The sequence below is a fragment of the Microtus oregoni genome, unplaced genomic scaffold (assembly GCF_018167655.1).
Source record: "Microtus oregoni isolate MIOR12 unplaced genomic scaffold, Mior012 000008F_ref0000371, whole genome shotgun sequence".
NCBI lineage: Eukaryota > Metazoa > Chordata > Mammalia > Rodentia > Cricetidae > Microtus > Microtus oregoni.
The window spans coordinates 20,275,221-20,296,629 of NW_024543067.1; the positions used below are offsets into that span (position 1 = coordinate 20,275,221).

General features: G+C 42.7%; 1 protein-coding gene across 2 annotated transcripts; it reads right to left on the bottom strand.

The window, feature by feature from the left end:
* Window positions 1-2,440: 2,440 nt before the first annotated feature.
* Osgin2 (oxidative stress induced growth inhibitor family member 2) lies at window positions 2,441-18,762 on the bottom strand. Of its 2 annotated transcripts, XM_041657129.1 has the most exons (6): window positions 18,614-18,762; window positions 11,818-11,972; window positions 9,696-9,832; window positions 8,732-8,923; window positions 5,250-5,341; window positions 2,441-4,225 (listed from the first exon to the last, which is right to left on the bottom strand). In XM_041657129.1, exons 1-6 carry the CDS (start codon window positions 18,655-18,657, stop codon window positions 3,193-3,195), a joined length of 1,653 nt encoding a protein of 550 aa, XP_041513063.1. In that variant the 5' UTR covers window positions 18,658-18,762; the 3' UTR covers window positions 2,441-3,192. The 2 variants fall into 2 exon arrangements, with proteins under 2 accessions (XP_041513063.1, XP_041513064.1); XM_041657130.1 differs by lacking the exons at window positions 9,696-9,832; window positions 18,614-18,762 and having other exon boundaries at window positions 11,818-11,939.
* Window positions 18,763-21,409: the final 2,647 nt, after the last annotated feature.

The following is a 21,409-nucleotide window of genomic DNA, read 5'->3' on the forward strand; positions in this document are numbered from 1 at the left end:
AATATATATACATATGTATTATATTTTAAATGTATTTCTTACTTAATAAGTTATTACAACAGTCATAGTTTCCAAGGTTCTGAAACTGCATTAAGGATAAACAGTTCCCTTTTACTAGCTACTTGGTTCCCCTGGGTGGGGACATATCTGTATCTATATATGGTACTACTTCCTTTGAAGCATTATTCAAATTCCTTGCATAACATTTCAGAAATTACACGTGTAATTACTCTGCCATGTTCGCTTTCATGTTACATTAGAAGATGGTAGACATGTCAGTGGAACCTTTTCTGTTATCTTGTAATGTAAGCTTTACTAAACTGATGTGACCAAAGTGAAATACTTCAGTGGTGAGAACATGTCCCATATCACTTAGTACAAGAGACTGAGGTAGTGTACAAGCTTCATTCTGTGGTTAGGTCACACCAGAGAGGGATGGACCTGGTTTTGGTGGGTTTCCTGAGCACAGTGACTATCTTTTCTTCTAAGATTCAAGTCTGTAAAGTAGAGGCAGTGAGGTGGTCTTTTACCTAAAACATAAAATAACAGGAAATGAATTGTTTTTCAAATATTTTAATATAGAGAAGTGGATCTTAACTGTTTGTATATTGTACATTATATTCTACAAAGTATAACAAATCTTTTATTACAAACTGAAAGGTTTCTGGTCCATTGAAATTCTGCCTCTCTAGCAATCTTACCTTTTTTAGTTAGAATATAACATTGAAGCAATTAAGGTGTGTATGTGTGTATTTTAGGGTTTCTGTTGCTCTAAAGGAATACCATGACCATAGCGATTCTCTTATTTAAAAAAAGGAGGGGAAAAAAATCTTTTCTTGTTTTACATACCAATCCCAGTTCCCTCTCCCTCCCCTCCTCCTGGCCCCCCCTTCTACCCACCCCATCCATTCCTCAGAGAGGATAATGCTTCCCAAGGGGAGTCAACAAAGTCTGGCACATCACTTGAGACAGAATCAAGTCCCCCCTCCCCCCATATCTAGGCTGGACAAGGTATCTTTCCATAAAAAGTAGGCTCCAAAAAGCCAGTTCAAGCACTAGGGGTAAATCCTGACCTTACTGTCTGTTGCCCCATAGACTGCCCCAGCCACACAACTGTCTACCACATTGAGAGGGCCTAGTTTGGGCCTATGCAGGTTCCCTGCTGTAAGTCTGGAGTCAGTGAGCTCGCACTAGCTCAGGTCAGCTGTTTCTGGACCGTAGCAATTCTTACAAAAGAAAACATTTAATTGGGGTAGTTTGTATTTTCTCAGGGTTAGTCCATTATTGTCATGGTGGGACATGGCGGCATGCAGACATGGTGTTAGAGATTTAGCTCTGTGCTCCATCTTGCAGGCAACAGGAAGTGGACTGAGACACTGGGCAGTATCTTGAGCATATATGAGACCTCAAAGCCCACTTCCACAGTGACACTTTCCAACAAGACTACACCTCCTCCAATAGGTCACACCTAAAAATGCCACACCTTTTGGGCGGTCATTCTCTTTTAAACCACCACACACACATTTATTTGCTAGGTCTCTAGTCCCAGACTCAGGGGTTCCTTATACAGGCTGCAGAGGTGTCCCTGTGACGAAGAGCTCTTGCTTGATGGGCAGGCACTCTTACCTTCTGAGCTACATCCCCAATCCAAACGTTAAAGTTTGGTAAAGTCACTTTTGCCTATTTTCTTTGATTTTTTTTTTCCTATCACACACACACAAAGTACTCGTTGATTCCAAGACTTAATGGTAGTCAATAAGATTACATTTTAATATTTCCATTATACTACTTAAAACCCCCAACTTTATAAAGTATGAGTCAGGTGGTCTTCCCCCATAGGAATATCAAACTCAGTTTATTGGAGGAAGTATCTTTTCGCATTAAACTACCTTGGCAACTTTATAAAACCTCAGTTATGATTTATTATGTTTACCCATCCTTCCTTCAGATTCCTTTCCTGGAATCACTGTAACTGTATGTCAGCCTTGAAGCCCAGGACTCCTGTTGAAGTGCGTGTGCAGGTGTTCACAGGTATGCAAAGGCTCAGAATTGGTGTTGAAAATCTATTTTAAGAAGCTGAAAACAAATTCAGTGGGCATCCTAGATAGAATTGTATCCTCCAAAGTGGGGGGGGGGCGACTTTGAAAACTTCAGTTTCCCAAGAACTCTGGAAGATCTGTTGTTAGCACTAACACATTTCACCGTTTGTATGATAATGCAATTAAGACTATTAGAGGCGATAATAACCAGGGTGAGCTGCTATCATTTCCTCGAAGTGAACATTGTTACAGATTTCTGAGAACGGAAAAAGACACAATATTATTTCCACATTAACCTCTCTAATAATTCTAGCAAACCCACAGTATTCTAATTCCAGCACTTAGCATGCCCCCGAACCTTCATTCCATTAATAGAAATTAACTCAGTGTGCACACAAGGGTAAGTAGTTCGGTCCACAATTTATTGAATTGAGAATCAGATTCATTAGATGTTACGGTGACTAAACAGTATAAGTCTGTAAAAAGGATCCTGGTGGATTCCTGGATGTCAGCATTATTGACGTGTTACATTATGAGAAAGTAAGGATATCAAATACCTACCTAAGTTTTAACAGTAAAAATATTTTTAAAGACCATCATATTTGGTAATAAATTAGGTTTATATAGCTGCTAATTTCAAAATAAATAAAACCTGAGTTGGAAATGCTTCCTCGTATCCTGCCCCAGCACACACACTCTATAGCCCATTTTCACGTAGGCTGCTGTACTTCACACTTCATCCAGTGACTATACAGATAACCCTTGGGGATCCTGTAGAATGCAGTCAGCCTAAATTCCTAATGAGATACAGAGGAAGCTGATACTGCTGGCCCTTGGACCATCCCTTGAGGAGTAAGGTGACCCAATATGAACTAAATATGATTTCTGTCTTAATGACTGGCTTTATAAATGCCAAGTTAGAAAGGAGCATCCTAGTTCAATGAAAGCGTGCAGTATACCGAGCTGGCAGTGCTTGGATCTGCCTGAGAGCGACACCTTGATACACTTTAGTACAACTTGGGACACCAAGCTTTGTTAACTTAAGAGACTAGCAGCTGCAGGCTCTCCTGGTTAATTCAAGCCAATACACTGCAAACCACTGTTAAAAACCTTTAATGGTTAAGTGTCCATGTAAAGTACTCGTGAGTGTTCTTTAAGCTATCCCGTCTCCTCCTCCTCTTTCAACAAACAAATGCTGCTTTTTCTTCTGTCTCGTAGCCAAACAGCGTGTAACAGCCAGTGCCCCTCCCTTTAAAAATCGAACAAAATTGTCTCCAACCAAAGGGCCCAGAGCGAAAAGGTTGGCCTCTTTCACACACTCATAGGTGTATGCATCGACCTCCACAGGGTTCCCCTTGCACGTTATTGGCCGGCTGGAGTGGCGGCCTAGGTAACACCCTTGTTCCTTCAGAAAGGACAGGTTAGGATGGGAACCGATCAAGACCACAGCTGCGGACAGCTTAAATATTCTCTTCAGTCCCGAGTGGCTCTCAAGAACGCACTTCATGTCTGACTTGAAGGAGAGCACACGGTGCTCAGGAAAGCTGGTGTACTCAGACACAGCATCCGAGTCTGCGGAGTGTGCCTGAGCGCACATCATGTCGTACACTTTGTGGTACTCAGGATACAGCTTCTGGGGAAGCTGTTTGAAAATTAAGCCTGGGTCAGTTACTCGTCTGCGGAAGACATGGATCACAGGGATGTTGTTGTTGTAGGCACACAGCACCGCGTCAGCCGCGGTGAGGCCGGAGCCCACGATCAGCACTGGGTCCACTCTGCCACACAGCTCCCCTCTGTTGACAGCAGCACCGAACTCGGGCAGTGAGTGGAACACAAAAGGAAGCTCTTCCCCCTCCACTTCCAGGTGGGCAGGAGAATCCAAGGTTCCTGTTGCAAGAGCTACATTCTCAGCGAAGAGGCAAAAGGGAACATGAGAACCACCTGCTATTCGCTGATAGCCTCTGATTTCCCAGTTTCTCTTAATAAATTTTGACTTCTGGTTCTGTAAACGCTTTGTTGAAATATCTCTGTCTTGACCACCATTATCACCTTGGTCTCTGTAGAGTCTCGATACAGAGGTTATGTAAGTATTCTCTCTGAAATTCTTCTGAAGACCCATGACATTCACATAGTGTTTATAGTAGCGAGCTATTTCCTCTGGCACAACACGGTCCCCCTTTAAGTTCCTGCAGATGAAAAGGAGAAAGAGCCCATGAGGAGAGCACTTTCTGCTTCAGGTTACCGTCCGAGCTAGGAAGCTTCCGTATCTTAGTTCTTCCAGCACTGCGCTAGTTGACAGTTACCCTCGTGCTTTATAAAACAATGTTCTCGTTTTCTTACCCTAGTCAGAATGGCAGCCATTTGTTCAGGAATGTTATTTTCAGGTGTGTGACTTTTGTTTATGCTGCATTTGTTTAACTCTGTGAAGCTGTGGTTCTTTGCCTGTCTAAAACACCTGATAGTCCTGATAAAGAACTGAACGGCCAATGGGAAGGCAGGAGAAAGGAGAGGCGGGGCTGGCAGGCAGAGAATAAACAGAAGGAGAAATCTGAAAGGAGAGCATCAGGCGCCACCCAGCTCCACACACACCACAGAAAAAGTCAACAGCCCGGAGGGAAAAGGTAGCCGGCATCATTTAAGTTAAGAAAAGCTGGCCAGAAACAAGCAGAGCCGAGCCAGCGAGTTAAGTAAGAATAAACCTCCGTGTGTGATTTATCTAGGAGCTGGGTGGCGGACCCCCAAAAAGTCAAAAGAATAAAATGACACACTACAGTCATTAACAAAACACATAACAAATGCTAGTAAGGACACAACTAGTCTAATGACTGGTCTAGGACAATCTGTATGGAGGGTCTCCAAACACGATACCAGTTCGTTCATGACAGTTAAACCACCCCCGGGTATGTATTTACCCAAAGGGCTTCACGTCAACAGAGCACAAAGGTATCTGCACATCAGCAATGATTGCATCACTAGTCACAACCCAAAGCTTTGGAACCAACCTAAGAGTCCAGCACAGAAACCAGGTAAAGGAAGCAGCACATAAAACCAACGGATTACCCCTGCCCCCGACATAAAGGGTAAAGTCACACAACAGGAAAATAGATGCAATAAAGATACCGAATTAGGTGGATTGTCTAACACAGGATGCAGATACCGTGTCCCCTTTTCTTCACACATCAAGGAACTCTAGTATAGCTCGATCTTTACCTTCGTTTGCTTGACATCCAATCTTTAAATTTAAGTCCAGGTAACTCCATCCAATTTCCAAAGCTGATTGTCAACATAGAGCCTTCCATATTCTAGTTTGAAAGTACAGATAAAGAAAAGCAGTATTACCTTTTGAAAACAAATACAAGGTACAAACTCAGGCCATATAAAGTGTGCTCCCAAGAGTGGCGTAAAAAGCACTATGGATTCTGCTTCCAGACATGAACAATAACAGTCAACGACAGAAAAGCGGTGCACCTGGAGTTAATCCTATTAACGCAATTAACTGTTTTCAGAAATAAAAGCACCTTATGTTTTCTCATTTATATTTCCTCTAAACTTTCACTCTAATAAGACATTCATATATTTCACCATTTGATATTACTTGTAGTATATATTTATGAAACAAATAACAGCACTAGCTTTGGTCTGTGATCAGAATAATTAAGATATACGTGTTAAAGAACAATCAGCATTTTTATTTCTTAAAAAAGTTCACTAATTTCCAAAATTTTTTCATTTTGGTATTTTTTTATGGATTTTTTCTTTTTAATTAGACTGCTTTCCTCTATCAATTATAATTTTGAAATCTGAACTAAGCTGGATATAATATAATCACTCTAAAAATAGAAAAATAATCAGCGGTTGCCTAAGAAACAGACTCAACTAAGCACTGGGTTAGTTATCATCAAGAAGTAAACCTCTCAAGCTTCCTCCACCTACTTCTGCTTTGCTCAAAGCAAAGCAAAAAGCCAAGGGCCAAGACACCTTCCCAATCACCATTAGGTCCCTTCAGCTCTTGTGGACAGAGGCTCCGTTCTCACAACTTCCCATTTCTACACAGCCCAGCATGGAGAATGGGCATATTATAATACATTATATTCAGTCACATGTATAATTTTTGACACAGGGTCTCACGTATCTGCTTTATTTATGCAATTTTTAGAAAGACAAAAAACATATAATGGTTTGTATTTATGTGATGAGTGGCCTGTCCACACACACCAGAAGGGGGCACCAGATCCCACTACAGATGGTAGTGAGCCACCAAGTGGGTGATAGGACATCTGAAAGAGCAGCCAGTTCTCTTCTCAGCCACTGAGCTATTTCTCCAGCCCCAATTTCTTAACACATGGTCTCATATACACCCATCTGGCCTTGAATCTATGTACTGTGTACACCATCGATGCCAGCTGCTACTGGGACGACAGTGCCCTGATGGGCAGAGGTGACAGAAGCACTGTCCACTGGGACGACAGTGTTCTGATGGGCAGAGGTGACAGAGGCACTGTCCACTGGGACGACAGTGTTCTGATGGGCAGAGGTGACAGAGGCACTGTCCACTGGGACGACAGTGTTCTGATGGGCAGAGGTGACAGAGGCACTGTCCAAGTGTATGTGCAACAGTTCTTCAAAGATGCAAATGCAGTCTGGGGAGTGTACCTTGAGAAAAGGAGATGACAGCCTAATGACGAAAAAGACCATCAATGTCCTCCAAGGAATCAAGTGAGAAGTGTTGGACTTGGCCAAGCTGAGTCACGGTTTTACATTTCTAAAAAAGGTCAGTCCCTGCACAGCCTCTTAGATGAGCTGATGCCTGTGGTATCCTCTACTTAGTGCGTGTGTATCTGGGTAACGCTGTGCCTTTGTAACCATGGTAGTCTACCCTGACTGTGACCTATGGTGATTACTAGTGCACTTGACACAGACATCAACACAAATCTATCCTGACTGTGACCTATGGTGATTACTAGTGCACTTGACACAGACGTCAACACAAATCTATCCTGACTGTGACCTATGGTGATTACTAGTGCACTTGACACAGACGTCAACACAAATCTACATGCAGATTGAGGCTTCAGTCCCGCTGACAGAGTATTTGCTTAGCGTACACACAGCTCTGCTGTCCCCAGCACCTCATCAACTAACTGGGCATGCTGGGACACACCTGGAATTCCAACACCTGGGAGTTAAGGTAGGAAAAGCAGACATTCAAAGTCGTCTTTGCGTCCCTGAGAGTTTAGGGCCAGCCTAGCCTGACTGACATATCTATTTATCTGCGGATACCAAGTTTCCCTGCCTGGCAGCTCTGCGGGCAGGTTTTCACACATGACTGACTACTGGGGATTTCAACAAACACATCTTCAGCAAACGCAAGATTTCAAGAGCAAGAGCAGCAGCACAGGACAAATGGTGTCCCTGTGGTGGTGAATGAGAACGGCCTCTCCAGGCTCACACACGTGCCTGCTTACTGGCAGCCGGCTTAATCATTTGGAAGGATTAGATGTGGCCTTGCTGGAGAAGGCATCACAAGCACCTGCTGGGCCCAATGTTACTCTCTCTGCCTGCTACCTGTGGATACTGATGAAGCTCTCAGCTATTTCTCCAGCATTATGCCACCACTAATGCTGCCACGCTCCCTGTGATCATAAGTACCAAAGTTCTGAAACTGTAAGCAAGCTCCCTCTGTAAGAGTTGCCTTGGTCATTTGTCTTTTCACAGCAACAGAACACTAAATCACGAAATGGGCTTAAAGCCAGGCTTTACAGGTTCTGGAACTGTGAGAAATGTCTTTTGTTCTAATTAAACCTTTCATTTACAGTATTTTTCATTTAAATCTTGAAAATACATGGAAATAGTTGCCGGGGACACAGCTCAGTGGTTAAAAACACAGGTTGTTCTTCCAGAGGACCAGGGTGTGATTCCCAGCACCCACAGGCAGCTCCCAACCATCTGTAACTCCAGTTCCAGGGGCTCAGACATCCTCTTTTAACTTCTGTGGGCACCCGCCACCTTCATGGTTGTACATGGACATACATGCAGACAAAACACTCACACCCATAAAATAAACGTATCTTTTTAAGAAAAAAATACATGGAAGTAATAGACACTGGTTTTCAAAATACCCTGCGAATTTTTTCTAAGCTCTAAAGAAATTTACTTTATTATGAAAAGTGTCCTCTTATGTTTTGGTGTGGGAGGGTGGTTATTCAAGACAGGGTTTCTCTGTATAACAGCCCTAGCTGTCCTGTAACTAGTTCTATAGACCAGCAGCTGTCCTCAAAACTCACAGAGATCAGCCGCCTCAGGCTAGGGATTAAAGGCGAGCGCCACCACCGCCACCACCTGGCTAATTTTTTTCTATACAATTTATACAAGGTAGTATAGAGATCCGCTCTAAGACTATATCATTAAGAAAAATCTGGCTTAACTACCTATAATTAGTGTATGCTAAAGACTCAAGTTGGAAGCCTGACATGATGGTACAAGCCTTTAATTCCAGCAATTGGGAGGCAGAGGCAGGTAGATCTCTAAATTTGAGACTAGCCTAATCTAAAAGTGAGTTCTAGGACAGTCAGGGATATTCACAGAAACCCTGTCTTGGAAAAAAAATAAAACAAACAAAAACCAAGTTGGCTTTATTAAGGCAAACATAACCAACACTTCACCCTGCACTAACGAGTGAACGTCATACTCACATGCCACGCCCCACCAGGCGGGCCCTTCCCCAGAACTAAGTGGGGGATATAATGGTGCTGCTCCAGCTTCCAGTGTAGAACAGACGGGTAGTCATACCCAAAGTCCGCATCTGGGTGAAGAAGCGTGTCAAACAGCACTGCCACGGGATTGGACGACCGGCCCTCCAGACCCTCAGATAGGTACTCTAAGTCCTGAATGGAAGGGGAAAGAGAGAAAGGGGAGTCTGAGAAAGCCAGGACCGTTACGTGAATAAGGACTTCCAACTCAACAGTTTCCAGAGAGTAAGCGCATTCATAATATTTTGCTTGGCAAAATAAATGTAGGCAACATTTAGATTTAAAACGAGACTTTAAGAAAAGCCTTGTAAGAGCTGAGGCCACCGTGGCATGGGGATGTTGGTAGGACGAGAAAGGCAGCACTTCCCAGGCTGATTTCAGCGCGGAGAACGTGTCAGGCCCTCGCCGGCAGGCTACAAAGCACTTTTTTGAGACTGAGTCCTTTCACTAGAACCCATATTTGAAAGCCAGGCATGGTGGGCCATGCTTCTAATCACAGCACAGTGGAGGGGGCCATGGAAGACTTCTCTCACTCACTGGCTAGGCTGCCTAGCCTACTAGGTGAGATTAAGGCCTACTAGAGACCTCACTTCAAAACACATGGCAGACGGTTGGAGAATTAACACACAAAGTTAACTTGTGGCCTACATGAGGGCATGCGCTCACTCTCTCACATAAACCTGCAGCCACAGGTCACATAAAATTTTTAAAAACTCCACTAGGAAATAATTTGGGAATTTTTACTCAAATATTCAGTATAATTTAGATATGACATCAGAATATATTTATAAAGCTAAAATAAACAGCATTATTTGGAATGAAGGATTTACAACAAAGAAATATACATAAATAAAGCTAATCTTCTTTAGGTATTAAAATCTTTTAGAACTGACACAGCACACGATACCTGGTCAACAATGGAGAGATGCCTTGCTTCCTCTAGCTTACTGTGTAAGATTGAGTTTGGATGCATGGCTTCCGGTGATAAATATGGTCTGTACCCTGACAACATATACGACAGGCATATTCCTGAAGGTCCATTTCCTGTTTTAAAAAAGTAAAATGACGTAAGTTGATCCTCTTCTTGCTTGGCGTTTCCCCTCACCTGTTCCTCCTTCTCCAATCAACTAAAACCTGGGACTCACACACTTCTGTCTTCTGTCTGTCTGTCTGTCTGTCTGTCTTTCAGTATCTCATCTACTTAAGGCTTCAACTCTGTGTTACTGACTTCCAAAATTAGTTCTCTTGGATGACCTGTTCTTGAGAAATACACATTTTATAGGCTACTTCTTTATTACAACTGATGTAGAATTGGACTAAGCGCAGGAGAGACGGCTCAGCAGGGTAAGGTTCTTGCCACCCTTAATAATCTGAATTATCTCTGGAACTCACACAGTGGAAGGAAAATCAATTCTTGCAAGTAGTACTGTGGGCATACATGCAGGGATGCGCACACACATTTAAAGAGAGAGGGGGAGACATTAAAAAAAAAAATCAGGAAAATTCATCAGCGAATATCCTCAAATACAAGAAAAGCCATTTGACCAAACACAGCATTGCATTTGGGAGTTGAAAAAACATAGTAAATTTGAAAGAGGCAAACTTAAACATGACACAGGTCATGTTAAAACAAAACTAAAAAAACCAGATAATCATCACCAGAATGGATGGTGTGAAGGAATGAAATAAAAGATAAACAGATTGGAGAAAAAGAGGTAAAAACAAAATACTGAAAATACTGTTTGCCAATGACATGATTATCTATATAGAAATCCCAGGAATTGACCTCTCAAGACTCCAGAACAACAAGTTACAGCCACAACTGAAGAACACAAGTCAATACACGAAAGTCAAACACTCTTACACCAATGAAGAACGGAATTTGAAATAAAAAACACTATCGTTCACAACTACATCAAAAAAGAAAATTTTAGCATAATTTTAACAAAATATGTATAAGAGCGACATAAAGAATGCCACAAAATTTTGAATAAAGAAATAATAATTTTAAAAAGGCCTAAATTGATGATAAGTTATTCTATGTTCATAGATAGGAAGCCTCAAAATTACTGTATGTTATTAACCTGATCTGTAGACTTAATGCAATTCCAATAAAAAACTCATTAACGGTAAGCTTACTTAAATATGTATTCTAAAACATTTTAGAAAAGCAACGGGTCAGAATAGCCACCATAATGCTATCATCTTGAGGCAAGTCTTGTCTGACTTCCTCAAGTTTGAGCACTAGATGAAAATATAAATAGCAGGTAATTAAATGAATATAATTATCAAAAGTTTCAAAAGTCTGAATTATTGAACACCTTAATTGTAATAGTTGTAGATCCTATCTGCTGAGGTGATACAAAGGAAAGGAGTGAAATAATATTTTAGGTAATCATAAATGTTGCAGCAGAGCACGCCAATGTCACTGCAAATAGCATGACTTCCGAACCACAGCTGACATTCATTCAGTTCATGTCCACAGGTGTCTAACCAATACCACAGAGCTACACGGCTGAACTCCATTGATAAAACACACAGAATGCCCTCCACAGAACTCTAGTAACACTGCTCACCATTAACTGCTTTTATCGGTAATTCAACAAAAAGCTACTGCATTCCAGCATGGACTCTATCATATAAGTCAATGCTTCTCCAAAGACTTGGTCATGGTTATTTTAACAAATCAAACAGCTTAATACTTTATAATTCTGTCCTTAATTATCTGTCTCCATTTCACAGAAGCATCCCTATATTTTTGTTCTTTTAAGATATTTATTGATTGCCACATGGTGGTTGTACATATTTGTGAGGCACAGGGTAGCGTTTTAATGCATGTCTACACCGTAGATCAGACTAACATACACATCACTTCAGATGTACACCAGTGTTTACGGTAAAAACATGTAAACCTCTACTGTGTTAAGGCAGGGAGCTTCTTCAATACAATGTTAGAACATACATACCTTAAAATGATAAAAGCCGTAAAAGTAGTAACTAGCTTTAAGAAATGAAATACAGTAACTTACCAATTATTACCACAGGTAAAGTCACTGATGAATCTTCGAGTAAAGAAGTTTCTTCAACCAATGGCATCCCTTTAACTTTTGGCCCCAAATTATCACCAAAATATTGCACTAAGGAATTGAAAATCTCTCCTTCCGTTTCAGTATCACTATAGTCTCTTTAAAAAAAAAAAAAAGTAAAATTATAGTTTAGGTTTTATAAAACCCATTATTTTCTCATAGTTTACTTAGACAATAAAATATCCATCAAGTTACGTAATGCTTTCCATAGGATAACATTTCAAGTCCACGAGTCTGAAGTAGACATTTATCTCATATTAAATATCTTCGAAGCAAACTTTTTTCCACGCTAGGGAAATAGCTTAGTTTAAAACACCTGACTGCATCTGGCCCTGAGTTCAATCACCAGAGTCACATAAAACGGCTGAGCACTGTGTCCAATGCCTGGGGCTCACTGGTCAGCCAGTCTAGGCCCGTTGGACAGCTCCAAACCCGTGGATGAGCCCATTGAGGGGAAAAAAATTGTTTGAGACAGACTGACACACACACACACACACACGGAGAGGAAGGGCAAGCAAGAGCTTCTAACAATCACACAAAATTATATCTGAGATTTTGTAAATTTTTGGGATGCCGAGGAGGGGCTAGCTTGCCCTCTACTTTTTTTTTCCTCAGCCAGGCACACAACTTTAATTCCAACCTTGGGAGACAGAGGCAAGAAAAATCTCTGAATTTAAGGCCAGACTGGTCTATTGAACAAGTTCCAGAACAGCCCAGGCTACACAGATAAACCTGTAAGGCAGAACTAGTCATAGATTTCGTGTGCATTGGTGTTTTGCCTGCATTTGTGTCTGTATGAGGGTGTCAGATCCCCTGCAACTGGAGGTACAGACGGTTGTGAGCTACCATGTAGGTGCTGAGAACTGAACCCGGGTCCTCTGGAAGAGCAGCCAGTGTTCTTAGCAGCTGAGCCACAGCTCCAGCCCTAGTCATGGATGTTTTAAGGACAGATTATTATACAAAAGTGGGCCTTTTGGTAAAAGAAATGAGGTCTACACATTTTCAAGTAGGAAATACCTTAACATTGTCTTCTAATCCCTATTTTCCAACTGCCTCTCTAGAAACTAGTTTTAATATTCTGACATATTCATTCAATAAATAAACTCAGTTTTTTAGGTTACTTCACAGTAGAATCACCGAATTACTTTCCATACTTAACAACAATTATGTCTGGAAAGGTTAATACACACTATCTGTGTCATTATGACTTTCTAAATGATGGTGAAATTGTTCATCCTAGATGCTAACCTAGCTACACACCAACTCAGGCAGCAGGATGGTTCTACCTGCCCACTTAGAGACTCCTTGTAAGCCCCGCCCCTAGAGTCCTCCAGCCAATAGGCTTAGGCTCCATCCTACCACTGCTCTGGCCTCCCTGCCTCATCCCTTGAGGAGCCTACCAACTAGAGGGGTCAGAGGAGCTTCTTCTACAATGGGCAGCAGCTACTGTAGACTCAAGAGTAAGGGACTGGTGTGCTGAGTCCTGTTTGGGACATCTAGATCACTCCTTCCAGGAAACAGGACCACTGCTGAAAGAGAGTGAACAGATGTAAGAGCCAGAGAATGGGTTGGGATGCCACAGCCACTTCCGAATTCTGGACTTACGCCAGCTCTGATCACCTGCATTAAGATTGAGCACAACATCCTGTCATGGACAGGGACTCATAGGCTCCACCTCTTTCTCGGGATCTAAAGGCTGAGCTATATCTTCAGTGGTACAGCCACTGGTGAAGCATGCCTGCTCCAGTAAAGAACGTCTTGTCCATCTCCTGTACACAAGTCTAGGAAAACTCATCGGGTCACTGCCAGAAAGAGACGTAAAAAATAATCCCATAGATATTTTCGTAACTCTACAAAATTCCTGAGTAAGTGCTTTTTAATTTCATTGGCTGTGCCCTCTTATACTGGATGTGTGTGTGTACACACACACTGTCTAGACAGGTTAGGAAACTAGAAATAAATGTCCTCTAGAATTTCTGTTAAGTAAGAAAACCAAATGGCTTTCAAGAGATTCAACATTAAGAACAGAAGATAATAGGCCATTTGAGGGCCCAACACCAAGGTAAACAGATGACGCATTATTACTTTTAAAATCTTTAACGCGATATATTTAATGCACTAAACCCTTCTGAGGAGCCCAGTGACCGTGTGGGCCAGTCCATCCTTTCATCTGCAGAGACCCATCTGCCCTAAAACTAGCTGAAACTAGTGTCCATTTCTGTTTTTGTGAGGCTCCCGTCAATAAATCCACAGTTTCTGATTGTAATCAACACTAGCCTCAGAGAAAATATCTCAGTATTCGCTTTTATTCTTTATGTGTCCACTATCTATGTACACAGGCTGTGTGATGATGGCCCACGTGCAGCCGGGGCTCGAGAGGGCTCAAGGAGGGAGACGTCCCGCTTGGTCACTCTGCCTTATTACCCTGAATCCTGAGCTGCACCGGCAGCCAGCAAGCCCCAGGAATCCTGTCTCTGCCTCCCCAAATCCAGAGGCACACACGGACACTTGTGTTTAAACAAGATTGCTGGAGATTTGCGCCCAGGACCTCGTGTTTGTACAGAAAGTACTCAACCACTGAGACATCTCTCCAGCCCTCCTGAGAATTATCATCCCTCCAACTAAACACCACAACCCTTAGCTCTCCGTTATTCTAGCTGCATCGCACGGTAGCTCTGATGTATATTTCCCTAAGAATATAACCATTGTTCCACGTGTTTGTTGTTTATCCTCTTTCTCCCTGCCTCTCTCTCTTTCTGTCTGTCTCTGTCTGTCTCTCTCTCTCTCTCTCTCTCTCTCTCTTTCTCTGTTTTTCCCCAAATCCTTTGCCTGGTTTTAAATTTGGCACAGATGATCTTTTAAGTTTTTTCTAAGTTCTAGATTCAAGTCTCTTCAGATATATGGCTTGTGAACATTTTCTCCTATTTTGTGGATTTTATTTGGCTTCTGTGGTGTGTGTAAATCAGAAAAATTTTGAGAGTCCATTTTCTTCTCCCATGTGGGATCCCTCTGATCAACAGGCGCAGCAGCAAGCACCCTCGCCATCGTGATGGTCTATTTCTTCACTTTCTTGGTATCCTTTCCGTACACTTAAGTTCTGACCACTCCCAATGTATTCTTCCTTTTGTGCTGTGCTTTCAATACCGTATGTAATAGATGACTGCATAACTCACAGCCATAAATATTTACTGCTTTCATCTAAGAATCTTCTGATTTCATTTTTGTGCAGTGTCAGCAAGCACACATATTTATTCTTATGTTTGTGCAGATCTTTGTGGGGTGTGACTGAACTACAACACCTGAAACTAACGTCCGTTTCCTGTTTTATGCGGCCCGCATCAGACTTAATTCACCAGAAATGGAAGGATTTCTGGGCTTTCGATTTCATTCCACTCACTGACGCTTATGTTTATGCCAGTGGCAGGTTTTCTTAGTTATTGTGGTTTTGCAGTAGATTTATAACCAAAAAGATGAGTCCTCTAACTTTACGACACTGCCCTGACCCGCAGACCCACCACAAGAGCATTACTTTAGGGATCTTGGAACATTTCCATGTACAGTCATGCCTTGAGTGAAGACATTCTGAGAAACGCACCAGGTATCTGCATCCCCATGACAACATACAAAGGATGACAGCTATGTCACTACAGAAAACACACATCTACGGGAAGCCCCGCCTATATTCAGCCTGTCACTGCCTGGAACCTCATCCTGCAACACATTTAGACCCTAATTTCTTCTAAGGCTTACTGCTTTTCAATGTGCAGTCTTGCATTTTTTGTTGATCTTTTAAGTGTTTCACTTCTTATGCCAAATCAAACTATTTTGGGTTTTGTTTTGTTTTTGTATTTATTTGGTCTTTTGAGACTGGTTTCCCAGTATAGCCCTGGCTGTCCTGGAACTATCTATAGGCCACACTGGACCCATAAAGATGCCACATGCCTCTGCCTCCCGAGTACTGGAATTAGAGGTGTGTGCCACCACTGCCCAGCCTATTAAACTATTTTGTTAATTTCACTTTCCTGATTATTTAATATTGCTGTATACAAGTACAGTTCACTCTTATACATCAATCTTGTATTCTGAAATATTGCTGAATTTGGTATGGATCTCAAGAAGTTTGACTCAGGCATCTCCTAAGACTTGAGGATAAAAAGAACTGAAGGTCTAGTGGCTCTACATTATCTGTATATTAGCTTACCTGGATTACACGATCTAGGTGACTCCTCATTTCTAGTCATTAGTATAATCATTCTGTGTGGCAAAGCACGGGCAATACGCTTCCCGGACTCTGGTTAGCTGACTGGTTTCGCCTAAGGCACTAATGAAATCTAAATGCAGTAGTAACTATGCACCACCGGAGTTACGGAGCTGCTGCTGCTGCATGTTTTACAGGACATGTGTGCTCAAGTTTAGGACTATAAACACAGTTCATCTGGACTTGGATTTCCAACTTGATGAATATTCTATTGAAGGCAAACTATTTTGAGGTTTGTTTTGTTCTGTTTTTTTTTTAATTCACTGTTCCTTTATTTAGGACACCAATAAAATTGCAAATTTTGTAAAATTACATTTAGGAACCAGTAAAGAACAGCATTTTGCATGAATGCGAAAATATTACCAAACTGTCAGACATTAAAGATCATTTGCTATAATTTTGGAAGCCTTCTACTTTGTGCTTTTGAAACACTTCAGTCCAAAGTTTCTAAACGAAATAGTATAGGCATAATATTTAGTAATAAAAAGACTTCTGCTCAATCACAGCAATGCTTTTCTAAACAACCAAATACAAATGAAACGCCTTTGCACATCAATTCTAAGGGAATTGGAATCACTCGTCTCAGTTTTACCAAACTGACACTACCACACTAAAAAAAGGTTCTCACGTGACAAATAAAAGCAATCTCACATTTTATTTTCCAGAATAGAAGTGTGAAGCTTTTTCCCTTGAAAAATTCATGCGACATTCTATCACATGGTCTATTAATGCAGACTCTGGAGAAACCCCAAATGTAATTGTAATCAAAAAATGGTGCAAAAAGCTGCATCAACGACAGCATTTGTGCTGCAGATGTTAACCCAACCCATGCTTCACTAGCAAGGCCCTGCATTTCATCTCCAGCAACACAAAAATAAATGAATGAAGCACACAAGACTAGAAACAAGTCCTGAAGGACCTGGCAAACATTCAAAAAAAAAAAAAAATCCTGGCCCTGCCAGAAGTATTTTAAAAGGATACATTTACCGGTGATAATATACTAGGCATGCTTTCTTCTCTCTCAACACTAAAATGTAGCAAAGACTTTTCTCTCCCTCCCCTAAGTTTCTTTTCACAGGGAAAAGCATATGGTATTTACCATATAGCAACAAGAGTGTGAATTCCAAGCTTTCTCCCTCCCGTTCAACAGCATGCCAGAGGTGCCAGCAGGCTTTCAGAGGGGTATGTTCTAAAAGGAATGTAGTTTCCCAAGGGGCTTCAAATCTTCACTCCAGCCTCTCTCTACAACACTCAGAGTGAATCGGTTGTTACAATCTGTCTAGCCATTATCCATCCAGCAGCCTGTGACACAAGACTTCTAGGATCTAGAATTTAAAGTCTCAACACAAACTAAGTTGGGCAGGCCTAGCTTGCTGCATTTCCAGCAGGCGTCTGCGCTTCCTCTGCCTCTCACTGCCCTTTTGCAACCTCTTCAATGAATGTTATTAAATATACACTGCATGTACCTATATTAAATAATAATCTCTGTGATTTGTGTTGATGACAGACACAAATACTGTGGCTTGTGGCTCATATTTGTAAAGAAGGAATAGTATAAGAATACTATTAGTTAGTTAACCTCTAACTATTAGAGGTTACTGATATTAATATCCTTTCCACCCAAGTTAATGTTCTATTAAACAACTTTTTTTTTTTTTTGATTTTTCGAGACAGGGTTTCGCTGTAGTTTTAGAGCCTGTCCTGGAACTAGCTCTTATAGACCTGGCTGGCCTCGAACTCAGAGATCTTCCTGACTCTGCGTTCCAAGTGCTGGGATTAAAGACGTGTGCCACCACCACCCAGCGTTATTAAATAACTCTTAATCAGTTTCTTTTTTTTTTTTTGTAAAACAAACAAACAAAACCCAAGTGTTACACGTCCTTATTCTGTGACATCCATCCATACATGTAAAACCGGGTCCTGGAGTCCTTACTAAAACATAACATTTCTTCTCCCCACTGTAAATATCGAGTTTCTAGTACTTTCGATCTTTTCTGTATTCTCTGAAATGTTGGTCAATTGTACTGGATCTAGAACATACACACACACGTTCATTCATATTTAAAACTATTCTTCTCACCTTGAGAAACTTTCATCATAATTTGAGTATAAAATTGCCACATCCCAATTGTCTCCACCCTAACACGGTTTAAAACTACTAACATCTTAGCCACACTCCCTTGTCACAACACGACACCTCCTCCACTTCCCTTCCAGCCAGCAACTTTTAAGGTTCCTCAATTTTTAAAAGGTAAAAACGTAGAAGAGGCTCTCCACGGATTTTCACATTTACCATCTCCACGTAACCGACTCGTCACCGGCCTAGCCACTCCCGCGGTCCGGGGACAAGAAGAGTGGGGACAGGAAAAAGAGTAGGGTCCCCGGAGCTGCGAGCAGTGCCGGCCCAGCGGGCGGCGGCCGAGGAGCACACGCGGGCTCCGACCCGTCCCGGGGCGTCCGGGGCTGGGGAGAAGAAGTCACCTGAGATGCCCAGCCAGGGAGCAGCGGCAGCACCACACGGGCATGGAGATCGCCGGTCCTCCGGGCGTCCCGCACCGCGGCTCAGCGGCGCGGGAAGTCCGTCCCCGCAAGGCCGCTTCCGCTCCTCCCGGCCGGCGGCAGGGGCGGTGCAACGGGGAGGGGAGGGGCCTGGCGCTGCGTCGACGACACGCGGCCCCGCCCATCAGGACGAGGCCGCCGATTGGTGGAGCCGCGGCGGGGGGCGGGCCCACGGAGGGAGACGCGCAGGGCCGTGGCGCTGCTGTCTGGGTCAGAGCGAGGCCTGTGCTCGCCCCCGGACCTGGAGCGGGCGCTGAGTCCCCGCGCCTCGGGGGCTTCTCCCTCCGCCTGCAGCCGGCCAGAGTCCCGCCACGAGCACCCACCTGAGCCCACGGCCTCGCATCGCGGGCACCCGAGAGTTGGGCCAACCACAGGTGCTCCGGGCGGCTGCTCGTCAGGCGCTGCGCCTGGCCGCTTTCAGCCTCCCTCCTTAAAGAGCGAGGCCCCCACAGTCCCCAGGGTGGGGTAGGCCTCGACCCTGCGGGGACATTCGGAGAAAGGGGCAGGGCCAGAAAGTGTTGAGTTCCTCCAGGTGTCTGCGATTCCATTGGCAGGCAGGAAAATTCTGGACCGGGCGTGCATTCTCTTTGGTATTTGTCCAAAGTTGGAAAGTGGGGGAGGACACCCCAGAAGCAACTGACTACCTGCTAGTCTTCACAGGAAATCCTGATTGTTTGGGACAAATAAAACACGCGCGTGTTTCTGTCTTTGAAAGAAGCAGTCTTTAAATTTTTCAGAATGTTGGAGTCTGGATTTTTAAGCAAATCAACCAGGCAGGGCGCAGTGACCCACACCTTTAATCCCAGCACCGGGGAGGCAGAGGCAGGTGAATCTCCGTGAGTTCAAGTCTAGTGTGGTCTGCATAGGACAGCCAGAGTTTTATGAGAGACCCTGCCTCATAAATGAAAAAGAAAGAAAGAACTCAGCCTGCAGTGCCTTCACCAGTTTTTTGAACTATGTTCTCCTCTTTGAAATAATAGCAATATGGCAGTTCATTTTACTTGTAGTGTATTACCAGTGCTGAAGGAGGACGTCTGGAAGGAAGCTGTGTCTGCAGAGACTGACTGACTATTGCTGCTATACAGTGGAAAGCTGGGAGTGCTGCAGGGCCAGAGGCTCATCACATGATCTTGGGCTAGTTCTAGCATCACAGAGTAGCCATTGACTTGACCGCCTCTAAGTATGTACTAAAAACCTTGTGACTAGGAGATAAAATACCTTTCGGAACCTATAAACTTAGCAGACCACTGACTTTAACCAGTCCAAAGCTAAGAATGCGGTAAGATAGCATCCTGAGACTACAGTAAAGCTGCCTGCACTTTGGCCAGCCTGCCTGCCGGTCTGATGTACTTTAGTAAAATATGCCAATGTATTTTAAACGTGCCTCAATTTCTTTGTTCTGTAAAACTTCATGAAACTGTTTCCAGTTGAACCATGAAATTTGAGGCCATTTAAATCTGTTTTCCCAGGCCATGGTCACTCACAGAATAATTCCTCGCGTGCCCTTTCAGAGGACAGCTGTATTTTTTGCATCAACAATGTGGCACATAAGATTACACTTCTAATATGTCGTTGTCTTTTTATACATTTTTCCTTTATGACTTCATTTTTAAATTGTAGCGTTTTTTGCTTTTCAATAGTTGCATAAAAATAAAGAAGACATATCAGATTTCAAGTTTACTTTGGTTTGTATTTAACGTATTTTTAACGAATATTTTTAATCACTGTTGTACAGGGTGTATGGGTCAGGAATGAGTCCATGGGTTCAGGAGCATACAGAAGCCATAAGAGAGTGTGGGACTCCGCTAAAGCTGAAGTGATTGGCATTTGGGAGCTGCCCAGTCCAGTCCATGCTGAGAGCCCAGCTCCTGCCCTAAAGTTCTTAATGATTGAGCCATCTCTCCAGCCCCTATCGTTTTGAATGTGTCAGAATTGTGAGAAAACAAATTCCTAGTGTTTATGCCTTTTAATATGTGGTATTATAGAATGCCAGTCGGAGACAAGATAGTATGTTTTTGCATTTTCTACAAACAAGTATTTTAATCATTCAAAACACACAGTTGTGTTATGTATACTCTGGACAACTGGCAATAGACCATTTCAGAAAAGCCAGTAATTTGATCACAGAATACTCAGAGAGTTCCAGGAAAGATTCTAGAAAGGGTATTCTTTTATTAACTTAAAGCCGGATATGGCTTTCAAATTTGCTGTCACCTAGGGCATTGATTCTTCTTGGTACCATAAGCAGCTCTGCCTACCTCTGATTGCTGTGGAACAATAATCTTTTATCCTGTCACTTGTATTATGTTTAATAAAGTACTGATTGGCCAGTAGCCAGGCAAGAAGTAGAAGTGTGGCAACAAGAATTCTGGAAAGAGGAAGTTTCAGTCTGCAGTCCTGACCCAATCTCAGAGGAAGCAAGATGTGACTGCCCCGCCAAAAAAGGTACCAAGCTATGTGGCTAACTCAGACAAGAATTGTGGGCTAATGTAAGATATAAGAATTAGTTAATAAGAAGCCTGAGCTAATGAGCCAAGCAGTTTATAATTAATGTAGACCTCTGTGTGATTCTTTGGGACTTAACAGATGCAGGACAGGACACGACAGAAAATCGGTCAGCATCTGATGATGCTGGAGTTGTCATCAGCTCAGCCTTCCACCCTAGGTAGCAAGCACTAAGAGAACATCCATGGTTCCATACAAAACAAGGATAGAAGC

What these genes read in the sequence shown, in the direction of transcription:
- Osgin2 (XM_041657129.1), bottom strand. Translation starts at nt 18,657, where the DNA reads ATGCCCGTGTGGTGCTGCCGCTGCTCCCTGGCTGGGCATCTCAG. An exon ending in TTTACCTGTGGTAATAATTG is followed by an intron (nt 9,833 to 11,817) that starts GTAAGTTACTGT and finishes TTTTTAAAACAG; the next exon opens with GAAATGGACCTTCAGGAATA. An exon ending in TGGATGTCAAGCAAACGAAG is followed by an intron (nt 4,226 to 5,249) that starts GTAAAGATCGAG and finishes TTTCATCTGCAG; the next exon opens with GAACTTAAAGGGGGACCGTG.